This window comes from Ischnura elegans (genome assembly GCF_921293095.1).
Source record: "Ischnura elegans chromosome 13 unlocalized genomic scaffold, ioIscEleg1.1 SUPER_13_unloc_2, whole genome shotgun sequence".
Taxonomy (NCBI): domain Eukaryota; kingdom Metazoa; phylum Arthropoda; class Insecta; order Odonata; family Coenagrionidae; genus Ischnura; species Ischnura elegans.
This window is the reverse complement of record NW_025791658.1, coordinates 649,211-675,495: the sequence shown is the minus strand read 5'-3', so window position 1 is coordinate 675,495 and position 26,285 is coordinate 649,211. Positions and strand designations below refer to the sequence as shown.

Here is a 26,285-nt window from a genome sequence, read left to right as displayed (position 1 = left end):
GATATTTTTAATGGCTCAGTTAATTTATCGCACACGATATTTTTTGGACGATATATCGTGATATTTTATCGGTTCCGATACTTTTATTGGGCCCTACTTATTGGAAAATCATTTATCGATAATGTACTAAACTCAAATTAGTATTCCCGATATCATTAATTATCGCGATATTTCACGATATATATGTATCGCCCAGGGCAAGTGGCGCAGTCACGTCTTGGGGTACCAATAGTGGCAATTTGACAATTTTTTTTATAGGTTCTCACTTTTAGTAAAAACTTGTACAAATGAATTCAAAGTCAAAATGACATCATTTTGACATCAGAATGACCCGCAAAACGTCACCTCCCCAGTCATGACTGAATAGTGACTTTTTGTGGGTCATTTTGAGGTCAAAGAGATGTCATTTTGACTTTTCTTCCTCCTTGGGTAGTCAGTTTTAATAGGTGATTATTAAGACATGTTTCCCTGAGCTCTGTGCCTCATGCATGCATTGGTAACCTCAGACGATGTACAAATCCTATCCTCTCATGTAGAAACTAGGTCCCTGTGACGTCACGTGGAGTGGAATCGCATGGGCGCCAATCTGGCCTTTTTCAAATGAGGATAAAATTTGACCCTTGCCATTCGTCTAAACCGGTATTTCAAAAACCAAATAATTTGTGTATTATGAATACACTAATGATGGGTAACGAGTCGCAATCAATGCCTTTCGTTTTCTTTGATGAAGGAAACTACCCTATTGTTCAGTTGCCGGTGATTAAAGTTGCCAGTGCGCGGGGGCCCTAAGGCAAAACATTTCACTTGTGGTATCCATTTTCCCTATCCAAATGCTACGATTGAAAACCGTGAATTGTTATTACGAAAATTATGTAGAGTTTTGGAATATCCGTATTTTGGGTCGAGAGCCATGTCAGATCTTCATTTTTTAATTTTGCACACTTGGAGTGTAATTTAATTTTAATATGTCAGACGTTATACACGCACCATGAAAGAATTAAATCTGCATGTAACAGATAAGGCATTGAATAATATGTATTTCCATAGTAGTAGAAAGCACAATTACCGTGTAAAACATCACGTACTTAGTTTGTCTATTTTGAACCGTTTAATCAGCTATTCAAGTAATGCGCGTCAACGAAATGACAAAACGTCGCAAAGCTCAAACGGGGCGGTTTGTAGCGCGTAACCTAGGAAACAGTTGGTTATTTCAAACAGAAGTTTCTAATAATTCAAATAGCATATGCCGCCATTGCGTGACATTCGCAGAAGTTGGTTAATTTTTGGTAAGAAATTATCTGTGGAACAATTCAAGTATAAAAACAATTTTTTATTAAAAGTTATTAATGAACGCCGAAGAGAAATCGTCATGAAAACTAAGTATCGCGGAATGAATGACTTGAGGGTATTGCTGAACCGTACCCCGCTTTGACGGTTTTCGTGAAATTTTAATTGCATCTACTGAGTGTCATATGTTATTAATAACGTGGAAGTATTTAAGTTACATCGGTCCTTATACTCTCGTCGTGCCATTTACCTTCTTTGTTTGAGTAAATGCGCTTTTATTCACGGTGAAGAGGTGGCAAATCTCAGCGGAAGCTGGCCCTTCTCCGAGTTTACGAAATTTGAGAATCGTCGTCGTCGTAAAACGTATCTTTACGAATTATGAATCCCACTTTTTAATCACATACCTGCGAGCAATTCACGCCTACATTTTAAAGCATTTATTTTGAAAAAACTGATATCTTGTTATCCATATCCACTCCCCGGAAAGTTTGACTTCCACCGAGCCAGTACTTCGTATCGTGTTTATTCTAAAGTTTCACCTTAAATATTATTGTGCTCTAATTCTATGTTAATATAATTAATGAAATATCTTTATCAATGCATAAAATTTTTAAATCACGTAGTATTCACCACCTTCCAGATTCTTGACTATTCTTGCCTATCTCTGGGCATTATTGTGGAAAGCTGCATCAGAGGAGTGGTTGCTACTTGTAACGTAGCCCATTCTTTCAGTGTACGGAAAGTGCTTTTAATTTGGTAAGTATACAAGTGCATTAATCCAATCAAAATGATTTTGTTTGGTTCTCTTCACTCTTATTTAAATGATGCCTGTATTATTGATGCTTAAGTGTTCAGTAATGTCATTGGTTATGTAATTGTGATGCAATTAATATTACAAGACATTCTAAATGCATGAATGAAGTAACTTTTTCTATAGTGAAAATAACTTGTTTTTTTTTTTTTTTAAATCTGCAACTCTGTCTACTTCAGATTGATCACGATGAGCCGATCGAGAGGACGTAAATGCCAGAAAGTAATAATTTTGTAATTTATTATGCACTTGAGTGATTAGTTGCTGTTATGGTCTACTTTTTGTCTCACAAACTAATGATTTTGGCAATGATCTTTTCAGGTTGAGTTTGTTGAAACTGATGTAGAAAATGTTGAGGAAACAGAGGAATTTTTGGGATTCACTACTGAGGATATTCAAAGGTATTTACGGGTTCTGTATTTCATTAATACAGTAACTATACCATGAGCAAATTTTCAGGTGAAGGAATTTTGAATTTGTGTGACAGTAACATTGAGAAATAATAATTATTATGTGGAAGTGTTATTTAATAATGTAAAACTAAGGCATTGTTGATATTGCAGGAGCTCGAGAGTTGCAGTTGCATTACGAAGGATTGTCAATGCTGTGACCAAATTTGTTAGCTCAAAATTTGAACAGATATCGAAACTCCTCACCAAAAGAACCAGTATGTGTATAGTAAATAATTTTATATAGCATAAAAATTAGGGAAATGCATCTTGATGAAATGAAATAATGTGTTTTTATGCATGGAAAGTATTTTTAATTTCACAAGATTGGAAGGTTAGAATAGTTTGGATAGGTTGAGCATTTCTCAGTTAGACTTGCCCATGCATTTGTATTTGAATGAGTATAACAGGATAAAATTGTGCTTTTGGCAGTTTATTTTACGCAGTGAATAATGTATTCTGTATTTCTGTAACAGAGAATGAGGATGCAAAGCCAGAAAGACGCTATCCGAAGCGAAGCTTGGCGCGTGTGAATTACAAAGAGGAAGAAGTGCCTGATGACGACGACTATATTTGTGAGTAATTATTTTTTCTTTTACATTTTTACTCATCATCAATTTAGCATATGAAATTGCGATGATGATGAAGTGTGTAGGAAGTCTCTTAATTATGTCCCTGTAAGTATGTTTCCAGTGTAGGCAGCCAACCATTTCTGTTGTGCACACAGCATTCCCAGCAATTTTGCCGATGGAATTTCTTTTCTTTCATTTTTTTTCTTCTAACAAGTGGTACATATCCTTTGCACTTCTGGTCCAATGCTTTTGCTCTTACAGGTTTCTTTAATGTTGATATATTTTCTTTTTTTATATTATAAATCTCTGTATTTGTTTGACCAGGTCATAACTGATATGCATAAATATGTACCTGATGGATGACATGGCATGGTGATTCTTATATTCAAAATTATATGCGGATATTAATTACTCATAAGCGGATTTAGCGAGTGGGCATCGGGGCATGTGCCCTCCCATTTTTTTCATTTAAGAGAAATTTTATATCTTGTTTTTCTTTAAATTCTTAAGATGCTGGCTTTGAGGTGATATAATTTCTTGGATAAGTTTATTTGTGGTGGAATAATTTAACCTGAATTGGTAGATTTTTTTCTGCCAAAATTTTATATGGTTTAAGATTTAACATTTTCCCACAGTAAAGAAATAAAATTGAAGGAGGATACTACAGTTACCACCTAATGAATTTGGTAACCTTATTAAATGCAATCTCTATTGTGAGAATCCATGTTTGGGCAAGTTTAATTGTTAACTTTTATTGGTGATAAATCATATCAATTGTAATTGATGCTCAAACATTTAAGGTATATATACATGGATCTTATGCTGATGGAAGTAACTTCAACTTTTTGGCTGGAATTCTACATTTTTATGTATCTGTATTGAAAATTGGCTCAATCATGAAATGGAAAATATGTAATTGCTATGGGATAGTATAACATCAGGAATGTAATAATTCTTTTTATGCATCAGAATTAAAATATATTCTTCTCCATTGAACAGATTGCGATGACTGTCAGATGGAATGGGAAGGTGACTGTCCACATCACGGACCATTGACTATTGTTGAAGATGCTGAGGTAATGCCTAGTTTCTGCAACTATTTTGAAAGTCTTAGTTAGCTAAACCTTATGTGAACTTGTTGTTCAATAGATGTATTCATAGATGAAGATTGTTGATAGCATTTTAATTTGTAAGCATTCTTTGAAGGGGATTTTAAGCGTTCATATTCTAGAGAAGACTCGTTGAACAATACATAGTATTCTGTGTTACTTTGTTGAAACTCTTACTTGACTTAACATTATGTGAACTCAAACGATTGATAAAGATTGTGTACAGCATTTTGATTTGTAAGCATTTTATGAGTATGGCACGTACAGATTCCATATGTGGAGTAAACACCTTGAGTTGTCAGCAGCATGATTGGCTTTTTAAAAGTACTTTTTGACTACCTGTGGTTTATACAAGGGATGGTCGGAACCTTGGATCCTAATATCTATGGATAATGCCCTTCACCGGATACTTTGTATAAAAATTCGCTGAAGATGTTGGATCTTGATCTGAAATTTTAATTGATGCTTCAACAAATTCAGCGTCCCGTAAGAGGGAATGAGAAGAGTTCCTATCCTCTCTTTGCATTCCCCATCTCTCTGCAATGCTTGTCCTACTCATGAACCATTTTGTTTAAAATCTTGCTAGGGGTTATTCAACAGAATTTCAGCTGCGGAAAATTTTAAGGCAAAGTGCCAGCTATAGGCAGTTGTGACTCTTCTCAATCGATAGAACAATCAATAGGGGAATCTCTGTGACGTTGGATAATAACCACGTCAAAAGTAACTACGTGGCATATGTCAAAAAACTACCTCAGCCCTCCATTAGCACGTGCCTCTGATTTTTTTCCTTTCCTAGACCACACAGGCCATAAATCTTTATCCTCAAAGTAAAATATCAAGTTACACAAGAACAATGGAAATATGTTTCAGGCCAGCCCCATCTCGACTCCCACTGAGCTTTTTTTCCTACCTGCTTAATTCTCCTTTTCTGGAAGACAAATGCTAGGTGAGTGTCCTACTTGGGCTAAAGCTATCTCAATAACTTTCGGCAGTTGTATACCATGCGCGAGATTCTTAAAAGAATGAGACCAAATACGATGCATTTCTGAGGGTTTATGTTCTTTAAGATCTAATTGATTGAGTCAAAGATTTTTAGTGACAACAAGAATATCCCAATAATCAAAATTGTGCTGAAAGACGATAGTCAGTATGTGATGAAAAAGTGAAAAATTTCGAGGAAAAAGTTTGTAAGGAAAAGTGGTGTAAAATCGATCAGCTTATCCGTAGATTGATACCAAATTTAATTGCCATCCCAAACGGAAGTTTTGATCCTGAGGGTCTAAAATTTGTTTTAAAATATAACGTGAAAGCCTATAAAAATGATTTTTAATTATATAAAATATTAAAATGTGTATAACAATCTAGATAGCATTCCTTTGATTGTATTTACTGTCGGATCCAAAAGCATTGCAATGATTGAGGTGGTGCCACGTACGCCGTAGTTTGGAAATTTAGTTTCGCTATATTCTATTGTACCATTAGGAGGGAAATTTTGAACGACATTCCCATCTTCCACAGTATTTTCATTAGAACATCATTAAAGGGAAATGAATATGGGATACGTGCAATGTTTAATACCACAAAAATTGTACAGCTCGTGATAGATAATAAATCCACCTCCTAAACGTAAATTTACTCTCTATCGTAAATAGGGTGGTTTCCTTTATCAAAGAAAAGGAAAGGAATTGATTGAGATTCGTTACCCACCATTATAGTGTATTCATAATATACAAATTATTTGGTTTTAGAAATCCCAGTTTAGACGAATGTTAATGGTCAATTTTAACCACATTTGAAAATGGCCAGATTGGCACCCATGCGATGCCACTCCACGTGACGTCACAGGGACCTTGTTTCTATACGAGTAGCCAGGAGTTACATAATCTGAGATTACCGATGCATGCATGAGGCACAGAGCTCAGGGAAACATGTCTTAATAATCACCTATTAAAACTGGCTAAGGTCGGAAAGTTTTCCTCGTTTGATAAGGTATTAATAATCCTTATTTAAGCCAAGCGCTACCATCTAGCATGGTACTCTGCTACCTGCTAGCATCCTGCGTCGTATCAGCGCTCAGAGCCTCGCCCCAAGGTCACCTCACTTGCGGCAGCGGTAACCAGGACGACGTCACACGGGAGTTTTCCCGGCAATCATACTTACCCGTCGCGTCGCGCTTGAAAATTTTTACTTTTCATTTAATCGCAAAAAATAGATATTGTCGTTTCAAAATCGTAATGCGTGAAATACATACTCCAGGAGTAATAATCTTTCGATTTAGGCAATAAAAAAATTATAGGAAACCACTCTATTGGACGATCCTTGGAAGTATATTTTCTTACAATTAACACTGAATTTTTTCTATGAGGGATAGCTAATATAACACAAATATAAAATATCCACTGTAATATCACAGTAAATAATGCCACTGGATGTTCATATTCACTTTGATTTAGTAACATTGGATGACAGCTGTGTTCCCTTGCATGCCTTGTTTGTGAGTGAGTTGGCCTAGTGGTAATTGAGAGGATAATGATTACCATCTGAGTTAGGTGATTCCAAGCTCTTCGGAGAAATTTTTTTTTCAGATGCATAGTATGGAAGTAGCATATTTTTATTATTCACGTTAACGCATGGTTACTAATTAAACACTGCTTTTGATGTAAAATTTTGGATGGCGAACATTAGTTTTTTTGTTTTCTGCAGATTTCATTATTCATTATTGCAGAAATCTCAATGTACAAATTATATGGAAATATTTCACTCAGGTATTCTTTTCCATCAAGTCCTTTTCCGTATAACCCGAATGGTCTATAGTCTTCAATAATATTAAGACACTCACGAGACCCTTTTTACTGCTGTAACCGAGTTGGTGAAAACTTGGAAGGTTGGCACATGAGCAAACCTGCATCCTTTACCTTCACAGCATCAAGAGCTGACGAGGATGGACGAAGACACAACTGAGCTACCAAACCTGGAGTTAAACTCCAGGAGCAAATGAGATGCGTATCATGAGATATATGGTGAGTCCAAATATGAATCTAAACATAGCAAAAACCTCGCCAAGGAACCCGAAAGAAAACACTCCAACGGCTGCATGGCTCATTTCTGTGGGGACGTGAGTTTCCTCATTGCATTCCATCTGCTCCTCTTAATTTCGATTGGGCATTCGATCTTGTCGTTTGACTCCAGGTTCAGTAGCTCAGTTTTGTCCGCGTCCGTCCTCGTTGGCTCTTGGTGCCGTGAAGGCAAAGGATGCAGGTTGCTTCATGTGCCAACCTTCCAAGTTTTCAACGACCCAGCCCATGAAATTGAGTGTGTGTAGTTAGTGTCTACATGTTATTGAAAATGACAGAACATCCGGGTAATATGGAAATGGATTTGATGGAGAAGAATACCTGACTGAAATATTTTCCATAAAACAAAAAATGACTATCTGCCATTCAAAACTTTATAATGACGGTAGTGGTTAATATGCGTTAAAGTGGATGAGAAAAATATGTTACTGCCATGCTATCTATCTGAAAAAAAAATGTTACGGAGAGATTTAAACCAATCAAGTCATAATTCTAATATGGTAGGTATGTCTTCTGCTTTACCGCTAGGCCAACTCACTCACTCATTCCAACTGTGTTTCATCACGAGCTTTGCTAAAGCATGCAAGGCAATGGACTAGTCTTCTAGTGCCACTAAATCAAACTGAATTTTGACATCCAGTGGCATTTTTGCTGTAATATTGCAGTGGATATTTTATAAATATTTGTTATGTTCGCTATGTCTCATCGTAAAGCTTCAGCATTAATTGTAAGAAAATATACCTCGAGGGATCAGATAATTTATGAGAGAAAGAATGTTGACGTTCGGAGGTGAATATTTTATATAGCAAGAGCTGCACAATATGTATAACCACTACACATATCCCGCATACATTTCCCTTTAATGATGCTCTGATAAAAATATTGCGGAAAAGGGGAATAATGTTTAATATTCCCTCCTACAAGTACAATAGAAAATACCGAAAGTCAGATGCCAAACTGTGGCGAAAGTGGAATTAATGACATTTATGACGCTTCTTCATTCGTTGCAATACTTTTGGATCTGACTGTACCTAGAAGAAACTTGAATATGTAATTACTTCCTCCTATGGGAGGCAATTAATTAAAAATGCATTTGGATCTGAAAATATCTGAAGATCTGACACTTGAAATAAAGTATCTGATCCGGATCTGTACCAAAAAAATAATCCTGGATCCGTCCATCCCAAGTTTATACATGTTAGATATGGATTAATCCTTTGGCAAACATGTTTCGTCCCTGGAGATGTGTGTTCAAACCCTGATAGTGATAGTGAATTTTCAGAGGTCACCTGACTCTTGCTTGAATGTTGTGTGGGAAACACTTCAAACATAACAATCCATTTGTTGGTTGGGCCACTAAGCCATGGTCTTCTAAGGCCCTCCCTTCATTTGCTTGGCATCTTTTGTTCAGAGAAGACTAATGGTGATGCCTAGTTTCTCTCCTCCCTTCCCTACCCAGTGAACACAAAAAGCTGCTGATGCACATCTGATGCACCAAGCGGCAGCGCTGTAGCAGTGGCGAAGGCACTACAGCACGTCCACAACTTGCGGCTGCACTTAATGAGAGTGCTGCTGAGTTACTGCTGAGGTGCTTCAGTTGTAATGTGCTGTACTAGCAGGACTGATGCAGTACTGCATCAGCTCTGTATATTTACTGGGCACCTGCCCATCACTCGTGCCACAAATAACCTCGGCTGTCGGTTGCCTTCTCTAAATATGTGACTGAAGTTGTTCCATCCTTTCCTTATTGGTTTTCATAAGATTGATCCCCTCTCACACTCTTCTTGAAACCTCCTCATTATGCAATCTATGTATCCATTTCATCTTTATCATTTTTCTTTTTCATCAAATTTCTGTTACTTCTAAACTTGACTTCTCCTCATCCTTTGAACTCTGATAAAAGTATTTCTAGGGTAACTCAAGTTATTTTCTTCATCTCTAGGTTGCCAGTGGTTCAGGAGTGAAGCCTGATCCCAAGTATGCCATAAAGACAGTTCCGAGCTCCCTCCATATTGCAGCTTCCCAAATTACGGTAGCTGGCCTGGGGGTTTGGAGCAAGGAGAAGCTACCACAGGGCCTGCGCTTTGGACCGTATGGAGGCATCAAAGTTTCTCAGCCATGCAGGCGAGGTTACTGCTGGGAGGTACAGTACTGCCATTGCTATCTCTATAAAGTCATCTTTAATACTCAGCATATCTTAGATATTGATGAAAACATGTGTTCACACTTTGATGCTTAAATAAAATGTAAACATTAGTGGATTCACGCAACCTCTTGTGATTCATGATTGAGTATTTTTGATCTGCTGTGGAAGGTCAATAACCTGGAACACTTTGAAGCAGGGTTATTGTTGAATCAAGATTTTTTCGGTTTTAAATTGTTGCTAGTCAGTGAGCAATTTAACACATGTTGCAATTTCCATTATAATTAGGGTAATGAATGAGCAATAATGGCTTAGGGTCTTGAAAAATCTCTCCTTTTTGAATTTCTACTCTTCAACAAGAATTTTGTCATGAAATTTTAGCGCAAATTGATTGAATCTACCAGGTAATGCTTCATCATTGGCATTTGTAGGTAAAAGCTGTGCCACGATCCCTTGGCTCATAAGCCAGGTGATCTGTGTTTATATAATGCTTCACTCTTTCTCTTCCAATCCCAGCACCAGACACACTTTGATGTAATGGTGATTAGTCATCTTTTCTTTCACTTGCTGAATATAACTTCAACAACTAGTGCAGTGATGTCGCACTTCAGTAAAACAAAGACAAACGAAACATAAGTGTTTATTTCTTATTCCCCTTTTGCATGGCTGACACTGGGTTTAATATTTTACTCCCATCACTTTTTGAGTTCCATTCATGTGCACTGATCTCACTTCTGGGAATCCGTGGATTGCCGATCAATCGATATCACTGGACGGCATGAAAATCAGCCCTGACACCATTCCTGCTGATTCTCATGTAAAACGACCTCCTATTCCCAATATGAACTCCGTTTTTCCCCATCACACACCATTTTCCGGGGAGCTCCCCCCTCCAATCATTATGACTTATCGGTCATTTGGAGGAATTAAAAGGATTATTTTATCATTTAAAATATTTCTAGGGGTTATGAGGGGTGAAAAATTCTAAAAAATTAATATTTATGGTAAAGAGGTAGTTTTGGGAGGAATTTTCACGTATTTTTAAAAACTTCCAGCTTCCATTTAACATCATCCTCCCCCGAATGATGAAAATATACGACAACAAGAAGCAGCAGTAACAATAAAAGTATTTTGTTGCATAGCATAGCAACAATAATTAAAATATTTTGCAATAGCTCGGAAGATTCACTTTACTACGCTGGCTCTCGCAGTGCCTCTCCCACTCCGGCATGGACATCAATTCTCTTGCTTTCGCAGCTAAAAAAGGAAAAGTAATACTTTCTAATTCCATGAAAAATATAAGATTTAGGTTTTTAATTTGTCATTGGATTAAAAAAGTATTCTCTCTCCTTAATCATGGAGTTCCACAAAGTATCAGCCTCTCAAATCAATAGGGAACTTGCATATATTTCAGATATAATCAGTAGCCCTAAAATTATGTGAAAATATATGTTTGCATACCTTGGTGAAAGTTTTTTATTATTTTATGACGTGGTTTGCGATATTTAATGCATCAAAGTTCACGAGAATTTTCAAATGCGAGTGAGAATCGAAAACGCCCGATGATTGGCTGGTAGAAAAGTGACGTCATAGTTCAGTACGAGGAGGCACAGCGGCACGGCCGTAGTAGAGGTTGCATACTTGAATACATGCGACGGCGTGGTTATGATTCATTTATTGAAGTGCAGACGTATCGGAGTTGTTCATTGTGACTTCAGGGCTATTATTTGATCTATTTCTCCTCCATTGAAAGCGATAGATTGCGTAAAGATGAAGGAATATGGTTATTCCTAGGCTGATCCTAGCAAGCTTCCTGTTACTGATTCCATCATGATAACAGGGTATTTTAGTGAAACTGTAGACTTCATCGGCACCGAAAGTCGATGCCGAGAAATGGAAAGGTAGCTCATGTGCATCTGAAATGTTTTATAGTTCATAACAAAGTGAGACTTGCGTATAATATTGGCGAAAGCGTATACTCATGTGAAATGTGTATTCTTTTGACAGTACACTGGAGAGTCTTATGGTGAACTTGTTTCCACCTCGAAGCTGTCGATGATACTTTCAACTTAAAAATACCTTGCCTGGAGGGCGACAGGAAGCTCTGAGGAAGCCAGACTATCAATGTTTCAATTTAGTAGCGATAATATAGACGAACTTCCAACACAATCTACCATCTTGTGACTCAAAAACCCTGAAGCCACTTCCTATTCTGCAGGAAGAATCGGTCAATCGCACTTCGATCAATATAATAAACACAACGTCTTCAGGTGTTAAGAAGTTACTTTTGTAATGAAAGCCTTCCTAAAGTAGCATTAAAATGTGAATATTTTCCAAACAGAGTCTTTAATACATTTTGGGAGCTTTTCTCACGATATATCTGAAACCTACTCTAAAGGCGAGCTCATCGTCATTGCGATCGGTTGTCACTTAAAAATTCCGTATCGGAAACCTAGAGGGATGACCTTCAACGATGACCGTGATCACCTGCACTCTCACTATCACTGGAACCCGTGGTGAAAATATCATCCCAATCCAATTTCTATTTGGTTTTAACTGGGGAAAGAGCAATATAGAACTGCACATTCTTTGGACAACTTTGGGTTTGACTTTCCCTCAAACACCCCATTTCCCCTGAGGTGCACATCAGTCTTAACTTTATACGATGGCCTGACAACCTTTAAATGGATCCTTGGTTTATCCTGACAACCAACTAAATGGAAATTGCTGATCCACACGTCTTCCTCTATCTCCACAGTTTCCAAATCAAGGGCCGCGGAACATTCCTCTCGTGACTCAACTTTTTCTGAAAAGCAAGCAACGGCGTAGAATAAAATCAAAGAATGCTGCGATTCATTTTTTGTGACCACCTCTTTTTCCATCTACAACTTCCTTTATCTTTCGTGGTAAACTATGGGACAAGATAATGTTTAAATATTTTCATTAATTTATAACAAAATATAAGTTCTAAAAATACCCAAAAGCCATTTTATTAATCCGCACTGATGAGTGTAAATTAATGTGGAAGATGAATGCTGTAGACGTAGTAGTTTACCCTAGGTGGAGTTGCAAAGTTCATGAAGTTGACAAAACGGCTAATTTTTCGGTGCGCGGAGTCATTTATTGCACTGGCCGTTTCTACATTTTTCAATTTTTTTGTAATAAAATAAATCAGAATTTAGGATAAAATTTCCTTTAAAAATGACGTGTAGTTCATTATTATAGCATGCAGTGAAGCCAGGATATAAATTTGCAAAGTACAGGGGCACATCATTTTGACGCCGACAGTAGAAGAAAACGCTGTCTTCTTGGCTGGCACTCGAATGCATGAAGATCAACGTTGCTCTATATTTTCATATTTCCTCCCTTGATTTTAAACATCATGGAATTTTCTATGTCCTTCCGTAACTGAAATTGTACAAGTGCCATAAATAATTCGAGTCCATCGTACCCATGGAGAAACAAGTATCTTGACTTTTGTTGAGAAGTTGAGTTTTTATTCTACGGCGGCCGAATTATAGAAAAACCTCAGTTTCAAGTTATTCAGTCGATGAAATATGGAAATATTATTTATATTAAAGTTATCTTCGCTCACCTAGCACACGGGTTTATCATTCCGTTTATTATACTCTTATTTGTCCGTAACGCTCATCCCGACAGACGGCATGCATCGAGGCTTTTCTTCTAATTTCCTCGGTGGGAATGCAGACTAAAATTTTTTCTGGGGTGTTATTGCACAGAAGAACAATGCTCCACTTGTATTTGTTCCTTATTTGAGCCATGTTCTCCTTCAAATGCAACGTGGCTCTTCCAAACCTGCAGTTACTGGGCTTGGATCTTGGACTCCTACTGAACTATGACGTCACGGCCTAAGATTAGTGGGGGCGGTATTTTTTAGCCCGCGAAACTCGGGAGACTTTTGGGAGTCATTTTCTAGTGTAAAAACTGAATTTTAAGTGGAAAAAAGTATATTGCGGTACTAAGTGTTTACTGTAGTATATCAGCATACTGTTTATAAAAAGTATGCAATTTCCCTATTATGTATATTGTAGTTGTCGTCATCTTCCCTCGGTATACCTCTAGCTATCCCAGAGTCAACTCTTTTGGTGTCCTGTTGGTCAATGGGAATGAGTTACCTTCTGTCCTATCTACATACTCTGCCGATATGAAGGATACGTATGGAAATATCATCTGAATCCTTGAAAATATTAATTATCGTGATTATAATTGGTAAGTTTGCGTGGATCTGAACGTTGTCGCTCTACACTGTCGCACACATGTCGTTTGTAGTTGACTCGGAAAAATGTAGAGAACTCTAGTCTTTTAGTACATGCAGCGCCATTTTAGGCAAGTTGATGAACAACATCAAATTCGCGGTTAGAGCGGTGAAAAGAGTTCGACATGGGGAACCTAAATTGATCCGGGTGAAAAAATCCGAAAATCTCCAGTTTCCCCACCAGGAAAACCTCAGTGTCGTGGGATAGTAACTACATAGCAAAATTCCCAAAATCCACTTCTCCCTCCATCCATCAGCCCTCGGCCCCTCCTCCGACGCTTTCCTCCTCTTCGAAATCAAACAAAAGGCCCCAACTCGCGCAGGTTTCCTATAAATGAGACGAAATGTTTACCATGTGTCATTTATGGCTAATAAGGACAGGCACTTAGTTTGAATCTTTTCCAGGAGATGAAACTACCATAGGGAGAAACTCAGTGCCGTGGGATTGGTGGGACATTGGTGCATTTCCCACGATCTGCTATCCCTCTCCATTCAGCACTCGCCTCACCCACCCTGACGCTTTCCTCTTCTCCGAAATCAAACGAAAGGTACTCGCTCGCGCAGGGATCTTATTACGAAGACCTTAGCTTCGAAAAAAATATCAAGTTACTCGAGAACAAAAGAAATATGTTTCTCTCACCCTCTGACCTTTTTCAGCCTACCTGCTTCTAAGTTTCCAGTTTCTGGAGGTCAACTGTTGCATGAATCACCTATTAGCCCAAAAGGTGTATAACAATGACTTTCGGCAATTGATATTACACCTTTGTGTGATTGAAATATAAGTAATGTGCACGTAATTTAAAAAAGAACAAGACCAAACGCGATGCATTTCTGACTTTATTTAAGCATTTTACGCGAGAAAATAAATGTCAAAATAGGACGGAGACTTGGCATTCTGGTGAGACTCGATATGAGCAGCAGAGCTTCTGGGAAGTTGATGCGGTATTTTTTTTCGAAAACATATATCAAGTTACAATTTATGAGTGGTGCTTTAAATCTTTATTGTTACAGTCACAGACAAAGGGATATTTTCTCAGGATATTTGGTTTCTCCCTGATAGCCATTCCAATTCATCTTCTTATCTCGTGAGAACACCCAAAGATAGACTGAATATAATTGAAGAAAATCCGGTGGAGAAGAGCTTGTATTTTACAAAATGCCTCAGATTGTCAGCTAGCACTTGGGAGCAGGAGTGGGGGTAAAGCGATGTTAGTTGAATTAATTATATGCCCAATTGTTTCCATAAAATTAAAATATTCCATTAATCAGCTAAATTCCTGTTTGAATCCTTTAAAGGAAATCAAAATGACTCCCCAAAATCTTGTGTTGCCTGCTGCATAGGCAACCGAGTCAAACATTCCAGCATTCATCGTTTAGTATTCGAGGTATTCCAAATTCGAGGTATTCGAATATTCGAGCAATGATTTAATATTCGAATTCTATATTCGAGTTCGAGAAATCTGCTATTCGACCCATCTCTAATAAGTTTTTTAAAAAGTCATGACATTTTGCGTATATATTTCGGTATCAGTGAAATACCAATAAATTTTGGGGATATGAAGTTATTTTCAAATGAAATGTTATTCCTGGAACTCCCAAAATTTGAGGGTCACTGCTTATAAGTAATGAATTGAAAAAAAATTGATGCACCCACATTCTTTACCTGTATTATATTAAATGATTGTTTGCAAATGATGTATCCACTATCGCCCTAAATCCTTGAGAATTCAATTGAACCCAATGCATTTTGTCATTGATGTTTTTATTGTTATTTACATGCATTTTATATTATACTAGCTGACCCAGCGAGCGTCGTACTGCCTAATTATCAATGAACAGTTTAGTTACACTATTTATAAATAAAGAGAGGCTGTACTGATTTGAATAATTTTTGAATTATTATATGATTTAAGAAAAAAAATTCAGTGAAACTACAAAAATGTCTCTGTGGATCTTTCACTCGATTAATTATTATGGTCAAACATCATTTAAATGATTTTATTGTCCAATATCGTGGTTCCACGAAGTAAAGCAAGAAACTTTGGTCTGCCTTTCTTACACCTATCCCCCATTACCCCTTCTAAATGGGACTCATTACCTTAGAAGAGTACAAAGTAGGTAATCTACAGTTTAATCACTAGTAAAATATTCACTTATTATGGCAAATGACAATTATAATACATTAATTCATTCCAATTATTTCTATGTACTACTTTATTCTTCGGGTTTTAATTTATGGCAGGAGTTGATGTACATCAGTTTGAGCTATAGTACAGTTCCAGTCCAGTTACCCAGCCCAGTCACAGTCCAGTTTGAGCCATAGTACAGCTCCAGTCATGTTACCCAGCCCAGTCTGAGCTCTAGCACAGTTCAAGCACAGTGATCCAGCACTGTTACAGTACAGTTCTTCTCAAATTCTAGCTGCCATAGTACAGTCTAGTACAGAAAAGTGTACTGTGACTGTGCTAAACACAGAGTTTAGTCCAGTTACAGTGCAGATTTAGTGCAGTCACAGCACAGATTTTTTTGTATGGGGTGTCAATATATGTTCTTACAATCGTTCCGTATGTGTACTACTTGCCCCTTTTAATATTTTTTGTTGCCTTCTGAATGAAAAATTCAGATGGATAGGTGGTGGCTTTGTCTTTGTTTGTTACACAGTCTGTGGCGTTACGTCGCTAAATCTGGTCGATTGTTCACGTAAGCCCAGACATAGGGAAAACTCCAACCGTCGGTCACAAGCTGGATCAGGGAAAGACTCCACAAACAAGGAATCAGCTCACAAGATACTAACACGATTTTCGACTATCTATCATATATAGATTTATTATATTTAAATAAATTATTTTTTATATTTTTCATGCATTGTTGGATGAATGTAATCTCTGTAAGATCATTGCATAAATCCCATAAATTATTCCCACAGATCAAGAGAGAAAAGAAAGTTATTCACTATATTGATGCATACAATCCATCAAGATCAAACTGGATGAGATATGTGAACTGTGCGCGGAATGAGGAAGAACAGAACCTCGTGGCATTTCAGTACAAGGGTGAAATTTACTACCGCACAACTCAAGAGATAATGCCAGGTGTAGAATTGCTGGTGTGGTACGGAGATGACTATGGTAAAGAGCTTGGAATTGATGTACCAGGATTCCACAAAACTAATGAGAGGAGTCGGAAGATAGAGTCAGCCTCTGAGAAATATTCAAATCCTCAGCATAGTGGACGTGACAATGGTAATGTGATTCATTTGCTTTTAAATTCATTTCTTTGCACTTTAAGGTGGTTACAAAATTTATGTAAAGCCATGGACTGGACACAGATAGTGCTAAGGCGCGGTCATCTGCATAAAAATTGTAACTATGTGAGGATCTCTCAATGTTAGCACTTTCAGTGCGGATGACATATATATATGCCATGATGGCTTTTCCACTCAGGCAGAAGACATAAATGTATGTCTTTGAGAGTTCGTTTTCCCGCTGGTCACTGGGGTGCTCCGAGCGTGCCTAGTTTCTCTTTTACACCTTCCCGCAGTTCGGAAGTGACCTTACACCATTGCGGAAGTTTCTGTTTCGTGTTCCATGTGTTACTTCATTTATTGTGTTTTTTTGTTTACTTTAGTGCTGTTTTTGAAACAAATTGGCAGGTTGAGATTTTTCTTTTCATTTCCTTCACCTCTTTTTCATTATTCTTTTCGTAAATATCCCGTCATGTCTTACAAATGGATTATTTTTTAAATTCAGTTGTTTTACCTTCTTTTTTAATTTATTCTTATTTTTTGTGCTATCAAAAAAATTATGTTTAGATTAACTCTTTTGTTAAAAAAATTTATCCCATTTCAATACAATCCACATCATAAAAAAGTGATCTTAGTGCGGTGCTTCAGTTAATCATGTTATATTTCAATATCTATTACTAGGAACTTTTTAAAATGATTATTGTAAATTATGTTTATTCTCAGTGATTTTTTTGGGTCTTTTTCCTACTTTTACAACATATTTTCTCATTTGTTTCTCTGGGTCAATTACCAATCCTCTAGTCATTACGATTTATTTCATTTTCTGAGTTATTCATACGTCTTAGGGTTAGTTGCAGATTTTCTCCCTTTTCATAACAAATAACATTAATCGCATACGTAAAACACTGCATTACATAATATGCAGTATTGGGCTATACTTTTTACTTATGTATCTGTTTCCTTACTTATGTATTTGTAAACGAAATTGCGGAAATGAATAGATAAACTCAGAGGAATTTCAAGCATCACGGCATTTAACCATTATTTATTCCCTTGAATTAGTGTTTTTATCACATTTTTTAAATTATTCATATCTTATGTGCAACCACGAAAATTATGATCAGACCTAGTTTTTGTCAATAACGTTTATGCCTGTCTCAATACTCACTATTTTATTCCAAAATGTTTACAGTGTGGTCCATAAGTTCATATTTTATACTTTAACAATAATATTTTACATCATTATTGCAAATTACTTTTTTTTTGTGCATATTTTGGGTTTTTTTCCTAATTTCACGACACATTTTCACTTTCGTTGCTCCACATCAATTACTTGTCCTCTGTTCATTGTGGTGTTTTCATTGTGTAGGTCATTAATACGTTCTATTGTTAGGAACAGATATGGTCTTACTTTTCATAAAAACTAACATATTAATCACTTATGCAACACTCCATTACACAAATTGTAATATTTTGCTGGATAATTATTAAGGCTCAAGGTTGGAGACCCTCCCTACCGGCGGCACTCCGAGGGATTATTTCAACTTGCAATTGAAATTTTCTTTGAAATAATCCTCTCATAGACTGAGAAAAATGCAGAAAGCATTTTCCTCCAAAATCCTTCACAAAGGCCTTAACTAAGGGCATAAGGGGGTTGGAAGCCGTTGGGCAAGGAAGAACTGGAAACTTGGTGGGGCCTTCTTCTCCACATGGGCGCAATTAGAGTTAAAGCAATTTCTAGCGATTGAAGGAGGCCAGAGTTAGTGCGAGTGCCGATATTCGGGGAGAAAATGAGCCGTGATAGGTTTTTAGGAATGATGCAGGCTCTCCATTTCTCCACAAACCCTTGAGAAAATGAACCATAACCTAGCGAAAGGCTGTATAAAATTAGACCCCTGCTCCACTGTTTCCAGCAGTCCATGAAAGACATTGTTTCTCTGGGTAGGGAATTGTGCATTGAGAAGTCAATAGTGCTTTAGAGGGGTTGGGTGATATTTAGCCAATAGACCCTCTGGCCTTGTGTTGAGGCTCTTAGTGTATGCTGGGGCTAGTGAGATTGAAGTCAGCGGTCAGAGCCACGCAGAAAATGTTGTCCATAAATCGATGCATGACCTCAAGGAAATGGGACACAGTTTACATATGGACAATTTTCATAATAGCGTGAAGCTGACCCAAGACCTACTTGAAGAACGAACATTTTGATCTGGCACTCTGCGGGCAGGTAGAAAAAATAACCCGCTTGATGTCAGCAGCGCAAAATTGAAGAAAGGGGAGGTCATTGTCTGCTACACCAATGATGTGATTTGTGTTTTCAAGTGTAAAGATAGTGGGGACGTCACAATGTTCTCCTCTGAATTTGGATGCAAATTTGTGGATGTGCCTAGCACACGAGGGTCCAAGCGAAAGCCTGAGGCGATTGCCAAATACAACATGAACATGAGAGGAGTTGATCATTGTGACCAACTCTTGTCTTATTACCCTTGCGAGCAAATATCCTTTAGGGGGTATAAGAAGCTGGCAATTTATCTAATTCAAATGAAGGTAGTAAATTTTTAGGTAAGGTAGTTTTATTTTGTATATCAAATTTAGTGGGGCTAAGAAAAGCCTACGTGATTTAAGGTTAGAATAAATTGAATCCCTACTCAAAATAGGGTCACGGCCGGTCCTTCCTAAGCCCATAGCTACCTCCCAATTCCCTGGTGGAGAGAAACACAAGAAGTGGAAAAGTTGCAGAGAGTGCATTAGTGAAGGCATCCGTAAGGCAATGACTACGATTTGCCCAGAATGCAAAGGTCAACGAGGGCTCTGTCGAAGGCCCTGCTTTGCCAAATATATAATAAAAATTTGTAAGAATGTTTATAGAAATTTTTCAATAATTCTAAGGTAACAGATTTGCTTTGATTAAAAAAAAATGTTTATTCTATGAATTTATATATTTTCTTGCTGTTCATTGTGTGTTCTACTTCTGTGACTAGTAAACATTAAAGCTACGGACTTTAACACAAAAAATTACTCGAAAAGACTAATAACAAGATATTTTCATCATTAATGTAAGCCACCAACGGTTGAAGGAGTATTATAAACGGAAATAGGTCAGACATTTTTTTAGGTTCTCACTTTCAGTCACAAACCAGACAAATTATATTCCATCTGACATATTTTTATCATTTTCTCGGTATCATTCTTTTCTTGTCACAAAATTTTTTGCTGACGTTTTAAAATTTTAGTCATATTTTTTTTGGGAATAGTGGTAAATACATGTTTGGAGTTTAATAATTCATTGTAGATTTTACCTTACAACTTACTGTCACCTATGTGGTACCTTCTTGTATTCAGTTTTTCATTTATTTTCTATTTGGAAATATGTGATCAATGTATTCACTGATTGCTAGATAATAGAATGTTTTGTTGAGTATAATTAGCATTCAATGAATTGTGAGCTTAGCAAAATAAATGTCAGAGAATATTGATTGACCATCTGCTAGGATGTAAATAAGATCTTAGATAATGATTTTCATGCCATGCATGGTTTATTCTCCTTAAATTGACTTATCATGGGAAAGTTCTTACTTTAATATGTCATCAAATTTCAAATATGTATTATGAATTCTTTTTTATGTGTTTGAATTTCCATCATTTTTATCTTATGCCCATTATTCATCTATTAGTTACCCTTGTTTTCATTATTGTAATCACTTGTTATGCAATTATGGTGATTTGAATACTCACCACGTTTTTCCCATATACATAGTGTAGCAGCTGAAATTCAGGTTACAAAATGCAGTGCCTGCCTAAATTCAATCTTATTCCAGTGAAACGTGTCATGACTGCAGTTGGTGACAAGGGTTGAGTTCATGTAGCAACTTGCATGATTTTTTCCAATGTATGTGCCATGAAATTTCAAAAAAATTATTCAAGAGTTGAGCCTAGCAGTTGGTTAGGCTTTAGAGGTTGGATATCACTCCATATTAAGTCATGTGTTTTAAGAATTCCACAAATTTAGGTATGGGGGACCACATCCTCTCCATGGGCAAACCTGATCAGCGAGGATTTTACTTAAGGGTGTCTGGAGACTTAAGCAGGGTACTGAGTCGGGAACTATATAACCCCTGATTATAAACTAAGAATCTAACCTTCCAGTCTAATATGCTCATAACTTCTAAATGCACTCCATAAAAAATCTAAAATTCCAATTTGCAGCATTGCACAACTTATATTACGATAGGAATTATATGAATGTGGTGAACTGCTCCAGTTGATAGCCACTATCATTATTTTGCACTATTGTAACAACTCACTCAAGATGAAGGTGGTAATGACAAAGTTTTAATCAATTTCAGACTCCTTACGTATACATACTGATGTAGGGTATTATTGAAAGCTGGCGACAGAGTGATTTCAATGTACATATATGCAATCGGTAAAATGAATGCAGTCATGCGTGATGAATTCAGAGGGGCAAATGTAGGAACGTATTGGAAAAAATTAAGGTTGCATGAAATTAGAATCAAAGACCTTCCCTTTCGTATGATATCATTTACTAAAAATACCACTCTCATTGCTTTAAATTAATTTGCTCATACCACTAAATTGCTTTAAATTAATTCAACTTAAATAATAATTTCCTGACCATACTTCCAGGAAATAATGACAAAAATAATGCAATGATTTTCACCTGTCAGCACCTCCTTTTCATATGCTCAATGAATAAGAACGTCAAACTTCTAAGCTTGAATAACTCCAATGCTTTTAATGTGAATCTATTTCAAAAGAAAGCATTCTGAAACAATGCATTCCCAATTAGCCACCCAATATGGGGCTTTAATGAACTCATAAAAAACATGAGAATCACCCATTCTAGCAAAATAAAAATAAACTGAAAACTTTCTGACGAATGGTTTCAAGATGCAGCCTGAATTGAGTTACCATATACTAATTATTAAGGAAAAGGAGAAGCTGGCATTAAGTTAGCCATTTTGACCTCAAGTAAAATTTAAAAATCCTGTCTGGAATATTATAGTTTTCCTCTAAATGGGGTGATTTTGAGTAGCTATTATTAATTTAATTATATCATTTTTCCTCACTCTTAAATGTATTATTACATTTTATTCCAGCATTTTACTCACCATGATGAGAGTATTTTATATTTGGCACTCATATGAAGGGCCACCAGAAACTAGTAATCCTATATCTGAAATTTAAAACAGAAGGAATGTTAAAGTGCTGGAACATTGTAACAAGTACGTAATAATTCTTTTCTAGGCCTCCCAAATCACAGCTGTATGCGAGTGCAGAAAAGATCCATTTCACACGTGGGGAAGAGAAGAAAAGCAAGGATTGATCAAAGTGATGGCTCAGCGTCTCCTATGGCATCTGGAAATAGCATCGACTCTGTGGCTGTAACAATACATCAAGAGAAAGGAAGCAAATTATCTAAAGGAAATTTGGAAACGTATGGTGATCTTAATGGTGATGAGAAAATGTCTTGCTCCAAACTCACAAATGCAAATGGTAATGCGGAATCCAATGACACGTTTAAAAGTGATGGAACTTTACCCATGAACAAGAATTATGAGGGCAGGGATAATATTGGAGCACCAACTGTCACATCTAGGCTCAGGGATTATAGAATTAATGTTAAAGGTATTAATGACTCTGAGGGTGTCAAAAAAGGAAAACAAGAAATTTGCAATGGTACACTCATAAATACCAATAATGGATGTGGATCAAGCAAAGAGGTTTTTCATTGCTATGAGTGTGGAAATGTATTCGACCGAAAAAATGACCTCATTGAACATTTAAAGATTCATTTTGGTGACTACTCGTTAGACTTTGAAGCAGAAGACCATGAAGAAAGAGTTGAGGATCAGGAAATACCCTGTACGTGGAATGGAAGCAAAAGTAATTCTCGTGAGAAAATACCTAAAATCTCATTTTCAAACTCCTCTCATGGAATAGATGAAACTAATAGCGACAATGTACCACATGATTCTTATACTCAATCAGCAGAAAAGAGAACATTTAATGAAAGTTCCTCCATCAACAGATTGGTTGCGACTAAATGCGATGAAAACAGCAAAATAAATCAAGAAACTAAGAATACCTTTGGTGGAGATTTGGGAGCATTATGTAGCAACTCAGTAGTCTGCAAGATATGTTTTAAGGAATTTTCTAATGATCATAATCTGAAGTCGCATGTTTTTGAGGTACACCTTTGTAAAAGAGGTACGCCTTTTTGTGATAAGATAACAGAAAATGTCAGCAGCAATTCCAACCATATGGTAAAAGAATCGAAGACAATGGAGAAACATGATTCTAAAAGAGGGAAATGCTATAGGCAAGGAGGCGATGGAGGAATCCAAGCAGGCTCTTCAGAACTAGCGGATAAGGATCCTGTGAGACACGGAGGGAGAAAAAATAGTATAGGAGTGAAATCCCACAAATGCAGTGTATGCTTAAAATGTTTTACTCAGAGTGGTAGCCTTCAAAGGCACATGCGAATACATACAGGAGAGAGGCCCTTCAAATGTAACATGTGTTCAAAGTATTTCACTCGGATTGCTCACCTTCAAAGTCACATGCTCATACATACAGGAGAGACACCATTCAAATGCAACGTGTGTTCAAAGTATTTCACTGATAATGGTAACCTTCAAACACACATGCGAATACATACAGGAGAGAGGCCCTATAAATGCAGTGCATGCTGTAAGGCTTTCAATCGGAATTCTGACCTTCAAAGACACATGCTCACACATACGGGAGAGAAACCCTTCAAATGCAATGCGTGCGCAAAGTCTTTCAATCAGAGAGCTCACCTTCATGGTCATATGCGAACACATTCAGGTGAGAAACAATTCAAATGCAGTGCGTGTTCAAAGTATTTCACTCAGAATGGTAGCCTTCAAACGCATATGCGTATTCATACAGGAGAGAGACCCTTCAAATGCAATGTGTGCGCAAAGTCATTCAATCGGAATTCTCATCTTCACAGTCACATGCGTACACATACAGGTGAAAAACCATATAAATGCAGAGTGTGCTCAAAAACTTTCACTCAAAGTTGTAACCTTAATACTCACATGCGTACTCATAAATCAGAAAATTTGTATAGGTGTCATCATTGCTCTTCTGTGTTCAAGGAAAAATCAAAGTTAAGGAAACACATCCTCAACTCTCACGTACAATGTGAAGAGTAGATATTAAAATGGTGTCTGAGGAAGAAAATTAATCATCAAAATGAACGATCATGGTAATTGAATCAAGTCTAATGCCCTCAATTGGCGAGTGGCTTTTAAATTGCTGGGTAGCCAATGTAAACACAGTCTAAATGAAGCAGACAATGTGTATTCCAGGATTTATTATTTTATTTATTACACAACATTTTTGTTAGGAGACTTGAAGGGTGTTCTTAAAAATCATTCTCATGTGCCATCAACGTAATTGTGTATTACGTACTGTCCCCTGGTGAAAATAGTGTGATTGCTGACAGTACTATGGTGTGAATGTTATTTTTAAGGATTACTTGTTTCTTCCTTGAGTTTGTCATTCCTGAATATATTTCTTGGTTGTGGTGTGACTGCATTTCAGATTATTTTACTATTCAAAATGTTTGATTTTTTCAATGTATGAAAAGGCTTTAAAATTTATGCTGCAATTCTAATTTCATTATTAGTCTCTTATAATAAAAGGAAAATATTCAGTGTGTTTATGTGTGATTTGTTCAATATTTTTCTGTTAAAATACATACCATTAAAATTTTTTGCAATGCTAAACCTGGTTTTTAAATTTTTCTCTCTCTGAGTATGCTAAAAGTGTCCTATAGAATAATTTTTCCCCTAACCTAAATTGGAAATAATTTAAAACAATGCTTTAACCATTATATTTAATTTGGTTTTATGTTAACAATGAAATGGACAACGATTCTGGTTGACAATTGGAAACAAACAAAAAACTGAGTATTGTAATGCAAATAGTGGCATTCAGTTGTACCTGTTGTCACTCCTGATGTTTTGCCGTAAATTCTTATGAGTTGTGTTCGCAATGTGTGTTTTGATTTTAGAGGTAATGTAAGTGTCATCCCTCCTGATTTTCTTCATGAATAATTTTCCCCGGCGCATGTGTGTTTGTAATTTACGTGCATAGTTGATTTGAAGTATGCCAAGTGAATGTTACACATTTGATCCTGGGTCATTGGTATTTCTGGTGAGGCCTGCCAATTCCTGCCAACCAGACTCGTTACTTCTTAACAAGCATTTATAGGCTTTTCCGGGAAAATGCCCTCATAATTCACCTCTTAAGTAACCACCATATATTAATAATAATATGTTTTATTTGCCCAAAAGATCAAGGTACATTTGTCAAGGTATAAGGCACGTCCATCAAAAACATAAGTTACTTCACAAAGCATAAAATCAGTGTACATATATATCACATATAATAACCACTCATAACAAAGAAGGAAAAAAAATCACATTGTATAACATTCCATCAAGCCCTTTACTCATGTAAGTATTCCTCCAAAGAGTAATATGAACCTGAAAGAAGGAACCTTTTTAATTGCATTAAATTTTTTAATATTTTTTACATCAGCAGGGAGTTTATTGTGTAGTCGTACCCCCATTTCCCTTGGGCCAAGTTTGTTTAAGTTTGTCCTTGCAGTAGTGTAATGTATGTCATGCTTGCATCTCGTGTGATGGGAGTGATGGTCACTCTTAAGGGGAAAGCTTATGATATTAGATTTGATGTGCAACACAGTAATCATAATATAAATGCAAGGCAGTGGCAGAAGGCCTAGCTCCTTGAATAAGGGTCTGCATGAGTATCTGGATGGTTTCTGGGCTATGATTCTAACAGCCTTTTTTTGAAGTCTGAAAATGCGCAATGAGTTGAGATGAGAGGAACCCCAAAAAATTACACTGTTTAGGATATGGGAATAAAACTCCCCATAGTACAGAGTAAGGAGTGTATCCCTTCTTACTGAACTACTAAGTTGTCTCAGTAAGTAACATGTGGAACTTAGTTTATGACTCAAGAGATCAGTATGTTGGGTCCAAGAAAGATTTGAACTCAAACATACACCCAGAAACTGAAGAGAAGACACTTGCTCAATTGATTTGTGATTACTCTTAATAAGTAGGCTTGATGAGAGATTTTTCGCTGTGGAGAAATGAATCAATTTGCTTTTTTCAGCGTTTACAATTAAATGGTTTTCATTGGCCCACTTACCAAGTACATATTTCTGTAACTTTCCTAGCTTTATCAATCAGGTAGCTATGTGAAGAAGAGGAGATGATCACATTTGTGTAATCCACGTATAG

At 36.7% G+C, this 26,285-nt stretch overlaps 1 protein-coding gene across 2 annotated transcripts; it reads left to right on the top strand.

The window, feature by feature from the left end:
- The first annotated feature begins 1,209 nt into the window (after positions 1-1,209).
- Positions 1,210-24,660, top strand: LOC124172681 (zinc finger protein 665-like). Of its 2 annotated transcripts, XM_046552139.1 has the most exons (10): positions 1,210-1,286; positions 1,928-2,043; positions 2,278-2,320; positions 2,420-2,499; positions 2,662-2,765; positions 3,024-3,122; positions 4,119-4,195; positions 9,245-9,445; positions 16,648-16,963; positions 22,228-24,660. In XM_046552139.1, exons 3-10 carry the CDS (start codon positions 2,288-2,290, stop codon positions 24,162-24,164), a joined length of 2,847 nt encoding a protein of 948 aa, XP_046408095.1. In that variant the 5' UTR covers positions 1,210-1,286; positions 1,928-2,043; positions 2,278-2,287; the 3' UTR covers positions 24,165-24,660. The 2 variants fall into 2 exon arrangements, with proteins under 2 accessions (XP_046408095.1, XP_046408096.1); XM_046552140.1 differs by lacking the exon at positions 16,648-16,963 and having other exon boundaries at positions 22,228-22,462.
- The last annotated feature ends 1,625 nt before the right edge of the window (positions 24,661-26,285 follow it).